The sequence below is a fragment of the Lingula anatina genome, chromosome 2 (genome assembly GCF_051362555.1).
Source record: "Lingula anatina isolate TDL-2025a chromosome 2, LinAna3.0, whole genome shotgun sequence".
Classification (NCBI taxonomy): Eukaryota; Metazoa; Brachiopoda; class Lingulata; order Lingulida; family Lingulidae; genus Lingula; species Lingula anatina.
The window spans coordinates 164,399-172,470 of NC_141768.1; the positions used below are offsets into that span (position 1 = coordinate 164,399).

At 36.7% G+C, this 8,072-nt stretch overlaps 1 protein-coding gene across 3 annotated transcripts; it reads right to left on the reverse strand.

The window, feature by feature from the left end:
• Positions 1-155: 155 nt before the first annotated feature.
• On the reverse strand, positions 156-8,054 carry LOC106181957 (small COPII coat GTPase SAR1). 3 transcript variants are annotated; one of them, XM_087004755.1, is made up of 7 exons: positions 7,936-8,054; positions 5,928-5,994; positions 4,708-4,827; positions 3,196-3,261; positions 2,046-2,149; positions 1,703-1,834; positions 156-1,363 (listed from the first exon to the last, which is right to left on the reverse strand). In XM_087004755.1, the coding sequence occupies exons 2-7, from the start codon at positions 5,968-5,970 to the stop codon at positions 1,247-1,249; spliced, it is 582 nt and encodes a 193-aa protein (XP_086860881.1). In that variant the 5' UTR covers positions 5,971-5,994; positions 7,936-8,054; the 3' UTR covers positions 156-1,246. The 3 variants fall into 3 exon arrangements, with proteins under 3 accessions (XP_086860881.1, XP_086860882.1, XP_086860883.1); XM_087004756.1 differs by having other exon boundaries at positions 7,873-7,961; XM_087004757.1 differs by lacking the exons at positions 4,708-4,827; positions 5,928-5,994; positions 7,936-8,054 and adding an exon at positions 5,474-5,591.
• Between the last annotated feature and the right edge of the window lie 18 nt (positions 8,055-8,072).

Here is an 8,072-nt window from a genome sequence, read left to right on the forward strand (position 1 = left end):
TAAACCCAGCCTAAACACTCTATCAGCCAACATAACATGAATCAGAACTGAAAATCGTAAGTGATCAAAGAAAGAATGCCAAAGATTTTGCTACATAACGATGACACATTCAGCTGATATGTAATCAAACGTTTACCAAGGCATTAAGGCGGGTGTCTAGGTCGATAGGAAGTTTTATTTTTCTGTGAGGACAACACTGACACTGCACCTCCAGATTAACTAGTAGAAGCATAGACTGTGCAGAAACAACTGAAATATTTTAAAAAGAACTTTGGAACTCTGATATAAAATCTGCCCATAACATTCCTACAAAAATACTTCATTTTGTGCCAGAATATGGAGACAATGTCAGCCAGCAAGTCTTTCTTGGCACATAGTTGACTTTATTCCTCTTGAGTGACACATCCAGTATTTAGGGGCGAGCAGCTCCAGACCAAGGCAGGCACTGACTACAATCCACGTAGTTCTCTTAGTTATAGATTAAATAAATAGTGTTTCAAATCATATTTATGGTTTACTATCTACAGCTACTACTGGAATGGCTAAATTAACAAGGTGCAGTCTATTCATCTTAATTATAAATTAATCTATAAACAAATAAATAAATTCAAATGTAATAAAAAAGAATTCTATTAGATTCTCCAGTAGCTGAGTTGGGACATACAATGCCAATATCACAGCCATCCAAGTCCTTTCTGATGAACGTATCTCAATATGATATACTCCTAGCATTTCAGTATCATGGATGTCCAAGTTGTACATATATCCTTCCTAACTAAGCTTTTATCAGTGATATTATGTTGAATGTTTTTGTACAAGATTGCAATAATTACCACTGTTCAAAGTCCCAACACACCATCAGATATATTAAATATTGTAACAGTACAGCTTGGTAACAATGCTCTTAGTGCATTTAAACCCTTTTTTGTTAATTCTACCATAATAAATCTTTGCCTTTGTACTGGTACAGGCTGTTCAGGTTTCCTTACATTATTTCATCCTGTATTTCACGTTAAAAAAAAATCTCCATTGCTGTGTTCAGTTTACATAGCAGTTGTAAATGTTGCCCCATCATATTTTCTATTTCCTATGGGCAATAAGTATTTTTCCTTCCAATCAGAGCCTTCTTTTTGCAGTGAACACTCTGCAATAGGCCTGACCTGAAAGAGAACCCCCCCCCCCCCCCAAATGTCTTCAGTTACAATGTCTTAGTCATTTGTCCAGTGCTAATGCTTAATGTGATGACCTAATTGATGTACTGTGCTAACCAGCGGAAACCCTCTCCGTACCCCTGTCTCTTTAGCACACTGCACATGAACAGTTCCATGGGACGCCCTGGTAACTCACTTCTTGCCACCTGACGCTGAAACAAGTACAGATCCCATTAAGTTCACAGTATAAAACTGCCACGCAACTTCTGGCAAGTTCTCACAATAAGACTGCCAACCTGTACCATTTTTACTGATTATCTCAACTAGATTTTAAACAATGCTTGTTAAAGCCTTGTCATAAAAACATTTACAAATGATTTCTACTACTAGTTTCTTCTTGAATTGTTGCTTTCAGTTTTAAATATATCAACCTCCAATGCAAGGGACAAATCAACAGTTATCAAAACATGATATAAAACAAGCAAAATGTTTACATTTCTATGGACTGACTTATCTACAATACCAAGAGCATACTAAAGAGTTGGGCATACCTTTCCTGTAGTCATACCATGTAGTCCAAACCAGGCCCTAATATCATCCTCACTAGCAGCACCAGGGCGGTCTATTTTGTTGCCTAGAATTAACACTGGCGCATTGGCCACTTGTTCATCTGTCAACAGACTCTGGAACCAAAGTCATTGCTATCATTTTACCTCTGAGTCAGTCAAATTAAAGGTGCAGAGGTTTCAATGTGAATTTTTTTCCAAACTGCACTTGAGTTTTATACACTCCTAAAACACATTTTTATTTATTGAAACTGATTGCAAAGAAAATTTGACATAAAATTTACTTACTTATTTACAATAAATGAAAAATTTAATTCCTTTTACCCACTTCTAATTCTGCTTTGGCTTCAGGAAATCTCTCTCTGTCAAAAGCATCTATCAAAAACACTATTCCATCTACAGCTGGAAAGTATGTCTTCCAAACTCTTCTTGCTATAAGAGGAAAGTAAATATATATTTCACAACTATATGAGGAGATGAGAGTAAAACCACAGCAACTAGATCACCTTTAAAATGCATAAAGCATGTGTTACCCATACATATGTGCCATGTGTTATCCAAACATATGTGCCATGTGTAACCCATACATATATACCATGTGTTATCCATACATATATACCATGTGTTACCCATACATATGTGCCATGTGTTATCCATACATATGTGCCATATGTAACCCATACATATATACCATGTGTTATCCATACATATATACCATGTGTTATCCATACATATATACCATGTGTTACCCATACATATGTGCCATGTGTTATCCATACATGTGTGCCATGTGTTATCCATATACATATACCATGTGTTACCCATACATATATACCATGTGTAACCATTTCATTTAAAACCGCAGCAACTAGATCACCTTTAAAATGCATAAAGCATGTGTTACCCATACATATGTGCCATGTGTTATCCAAACATATGTGCCATGTGTAACCCATACATATATACCATGTGTTATCCATACATATATACCATGTGTTACCCATACATATGTGCCATGTGTTATCCATACATATATACCATGTGTTATCCATACATATATACCATGTGTTACCCATACATATGTGCCATGTGTTATCCATACATGTGTCATGTGTAACCCATACATATGTGCCATGTGTTATCCATACATATGTGCCATGTGTTTTCCATACATATATACCATGTGTTACCCATACATATGTGCCATGTGTTACCCATACATATGTGCCATGTGTTACCCATACATATGTGCCATGTGTTACCCATACATATGTGCCATGTGTAACCCATACATATATACCATGTGTTATCCATACATATGTGCCATGTGTTATCCATACATATGTGCCATGTGTTATCCATATACATATACCATGCGTTACCCATACATATATACCATGTGTAACCATTTCATTTACCATGTGTTACCCACACATATAGCATATGTTACAGAAAAGGCAAGTTGAAAGTACAAGTACCTTGTTTGTGTCCACCAAGGTCAAATGTTGTAAATTTCATTCCTCCCATAGACAGCTCCTCAGATGCTGCAATATAAATTTAGAAAGCATTTTAATTCATTGAAATGTATGTATCAATGTTAACTAATGACCTCTGCCCTTATTAAAATACATACTTAAATTACATAATCAATATTTTAGTTATGTATGAATGTGTGTGTGTGTGTGTGTGTGTGTGTGTGTGTGTGTGTGTGTGAGGGAGGGAGAGAGAGAAAAACAGAGAGAGAGAGAGATTTTACATCAATATTATTTTATTTAGAGAGTAAATATGCATGTCAGTAAATATACAAAATCAAAACTTTGCAAGGCTAATAAGCAAATGTGCTTGTCTGCAGTTTGGTAACAATCTTTTAACTTCACTCCAAAATCAAGCCAATCCACAACTGGCAACAAGCAAGCTTTACTACAGGACTTGGATATAATGTGGTGACAGGACTTACTTGGATATAATGTGGTGACAGGACTTACTTGGATATAATGTGGTGTCTAGACTTGGATATAATGTGGTGTCAGAACTTACTTGGATATAATGTGGTGTCAGGACTTACTTGGACATAATGTGCTTACTTGGTTATAATGTGGTGTCTAGACTTGGATATAATGTGGTGACAGGACTTACTTGGATATAATGTGGTGTCAGGACTTACTTGGATATAATGTGGTATCTAGACTTACTTGGATATAATGTGGTGACAGGACTTACTTGGATATAATGTGGTGTCAGACTTACTTGGATATAATGTGGTGTCAGGACTTACTTGGATATAATGTGGTGACAGGACTTACTTGGATATAATGTGGTGTCAGGACTTACTTGGATATAATGTGGTGTCAGGACTTACTTCCAAGGATATAATGTGGTATCTAGACTTACTTGGATATAATGTGGTGACAGGACTTACTTGGATATAATGTGGTGTCAGACTTACTTGGATATAATGTGGTGACAGGACTTACTTGGATATAATGTGGTGTCAGACTTACTTGGATATAATGTGGTGACAGGACTTACTTGGATATAATGTGGTGTCAGGACTTACTTGGATATAATGTGGTGTCAGGACTTACTTGGATATAATGTGGTGTCAGGACTTACTTGGATATAATGTGGTGTCAGGACTTACTTGGATATAATGTGCTTACTTGGATATAATGTGGTATCTAGACTTACTTGGATATAATGTGGTGACAGGACTTACTTGGACATAATGTGGTGTCAGAACTTACTTGGATATAATGTGGTGTCAGGACTTACTTGGACATAATGTGCTTACTTGGATATAATGTGGTATCTAGACTTACTTGGATATAATGTGGTGTCAGACTTACTTGGATGTAATGTGGTGACAGGACTTACTTGGATATAATGTGGTGTCAGGACTTACTTGGATATAATGTGGTGTCAGGACTTACTTGGATATAATGTGGTGTCAGGACTTACTTCCAAGGATATAATGTGGTGTCAGAACTTACTTGGATATAATGTGGGTACATGCTGTGCAAGCCTGTCATCTTTCAACATGTGAAGCAGTGTGGTCTTGCCTGCATTGTCCAAGCCAAGGAACACTAGCTTTCCAGATTTCTTATACAAACCTGAAACAATAAAACAACACAAACTTGGTAGAGTAGCATGCAGGTTATGTGCAGTGTTAACAGGCAAGGCAGGGATAACATCCACACTGCTGGGATAACATCCACACTGCTCTGCCATCAAACAGGAAATACTGCTGTGCAGATGTCTTTGAAAATCACCAATTTGTAACCAAAACATTTTTTTTCAATATAATATAATATTAACATGTCATATGTCATTATTTTCAAAAATTCATCTTTTTTATCTTCTTTTTAAGGGAAGAGGGGCACGTTTGTTTTTAAACATCTGAACAGTACTGAATTTCATGTTGCATTCAGTATTTCTCCATACTGTTCTTCTACAACTATGCATACAACTATGCAATAATCTACATATATATACACCTATGCACAGAAGCAAAAATGCCTCGCATATAATTTTCAATTTTGTTTCCCTTGAACACACCCACAGATATCTTTATATATAAAACTAACACAGGTGAGGGGATGTTTTATCTGAATGCATGGTGTATGCAAGATGCAAAATGGAAATAATCTGCAAACCAGCAAGACAACCACACCCAGGACATGCCTCATATAAGGTCACTGTAATCTCATGACATGCCACACAAGGTCACTGTGACCTCATGACGTACCACATACTTACTTGGGTGCAGAGTTGGCACTGGCTGGGATAAATGACCAGCTTTAAGCATACTTAATAAGGTGGTTTTACCAGCATTGTCCAGACCCAAAAATATCAACTTGCCCGATTTCCTTCTCAAACCTATTGTACCAATGTCTGTGTTAAAATCAGAGTAATTTCTGTGGCTGCTTACCAATCTTCTCTATATCAACAGAATGGCTGGACCACCCCATTCATTATTATTGATGACACTTGTCTAAATCTTTTCTTATTCTGTGAATGTTTCTTAATTAAAAGAAACAATGAAAAACTGAGATAAAAAATATGAGATAAACAAATGAGAGAGTTCACAAAATCAAAACCAAACAGAAATAAATTACCAAAAGAGAAATGTCAGCAATATTTCATCCTATTCCATAATTTCAGATATATTTACTGACAAGTTTTTTACAATAATATATAAGGTATCACTTACCTAAAAAGTTGAGCATACCGGTAAGCCAGTCCCATAAAAACATTTTGGTGGATTTGTGTGAACTCAACTAGAATATAATAACACATGTAGTGACACTCTCAGCAAAGAAAAAAGAACTTCCAAATGGTTCATATCATTGAAATAACTATGTTTTTAACATTTTTCTACAAGAGATGTTAGGTTGTTAGGTTACTTACTGTAGGTTATAACTTATAATATAATAGTAGTGAAGGGGTAAAATTCTTAAATTAATAGGAATTTCCTGTTCAGAAACATTTCATACAAAATATAAAACTGCTTTCAAAACTAGAGGATCAGAGAGGCGATACCGCCTCCGGATATTGTACCACCAGCTGGAGTAAGCGCATTCGGATGGGTAGTGATTTTCTAGACAATAGGCCTATTGGTTTTCCTTGAAATGTGTTATCAGTGTTGCATATATGCTGACAAAAGAGGAAACCTATGGGCAACACTGGGCATATCTCTGCTAGTTTTGAAGATATGAGGGGCAAGAAAATATTCAAAGTTCAGTTCATGGTGAACAGTAGGTCAAAGGTCAATTTCAAGGTCACAGTTTATGACTGCCTATTCAAGTTCAAAAGTAACTATGGGCATTTCTTTGCCAAGTTTGGAGATATATAGGCCAGAAAACATGCAAAGTACAGTTCATCATAAAAAGTAGGTCAAAGGCCAATTTCAGGATCACAGTTAGATAGCCAGTATATGACTTCCTATTGAAGTTCAATAGTAACTATCTTTGCCAGTTTAAGAGATATAAGGGCTGGAAATTTTAGTCCATGGTGAAAAGTAGGTCAGAGGCCAATTTCAAGGTCACAGTTAAATTACAAGTATATGTCTTCCCATTCAAGTTCAATAGTAACTATGGGCGTATCTCTGCTAAATTTGTAGTATTTCACATTTTATTTTCACCACTAAATATTGGATGTTGAACTTTTATATATAGTGCAATGCCTAAGCTGTATCGAAAACAAAACACAGACACCACCTCCAGTGTTGCGCTTGACAAGCTCTCCAAAATGCAAAAAACAAGAGGTCTCTATCATTAACAGTTCCAGAATTGGAGACAGTTTTCAGTGTCGGCATCTAATGGCCGCTACTCCCGTGAAAATGCACCAATTGACCTCAAACTCACGAAGATGAAAGAAGACCCTTAGGGTAACACCTGTCCATAATATTATAAGTTAGATCTGTAAAATTTCTGAAAATCGGCATAAAATATTAAATTTTTTGCAAAAAATTCCCATTTTTAGAAAATTTTGGCCCGTTTGACCTTGAAATAAAGGTCAAAGGTCAAATCCAAGGCCATATTTGAAATCTCCACATATGACTTTCGGTCAGCCATCTATAGAAATTTTTCCCATAATTCCTACGGTATGGGAGATATTTAGCATTGAATTTCCAAAAATTTTGACAAGGGTGCCTTTCGACGAGTGTCATGCCAAGGGCAATGCACCGACTGAGACAAAAATACCCAGGGGTTCAAGTTGAGATTATACGTGACTTAAATCCAAGAGATGGGCACACAGGCCCATGCAGTCTAGGAGGAGAAGCGGTAACGGTGACTTGTATCCCACGACACCCTGCGGAGCCAACGGAGCTTACGGAGCCGGCGGAGCCGGCGGAGCCGTACGAGACGGGTCGGGACTAAAACCATGAGTACCGCCAGCGTAGACGCTGGTGGTACTAACTAGCTTACATGGGCAAAGCTGAAAAACATTTTCATTCATGAATGAGAAAGAATTTCAATTTGCGACAAATTTCCTGTGTTTAAACGGAACATCAAAGTTTACAAAGACGAATGACTAAGTCCCACGAACAGAACTTTCATCACAAGTCATAAAAGGCTTAGCCAACCACAGTTTTAAAGTGAATACCTAAATAAACACAATAATGAAATCTTATTTCTTCATTTAAATTTACGTACTTAGAAAATTTCGATCGTCAAATAACGAAGGACTGTTTGACAATATTCCAGTGTGTCACTTACCCAAATGCAAAGTACACTACCACGAAGCAATATGGCTACGTCGCTTGCTATAACCGGAAGTAAAAATTATTTGCGACATGGATTCTGATTGGATAAGATGTGACACATCTAGACCATTCTGCCAATTAAAATATATC

What these genes read in the sequence shown, in the direction of transcription:
- LOC106181957 (XM_087004755.1), bottom strand. Translation starts at nt 5,970, where the DNA reads ATGTTTTTATGGGACTGGCTTACCGGTATGCTCAACTTTTTAG. An exon ending in CGGTATGCTCAACTTTTTAG is followed by an intron (nt 4,828 to 5,927) that starts GTAAGTGATACC and finishes TTATTGTTTCAG; the next exon opens with GTTTGTATAAGAAATCTGGA. An exon ending in CCTTGGTGGACACAAACAAG is followed by an intron (nt 2,150 to 3,195) that starts GTACTTGTACTT and finishes TTCCTCTTATAG; the next exon opens with CAAGAAGAGTTTGGAAGACA.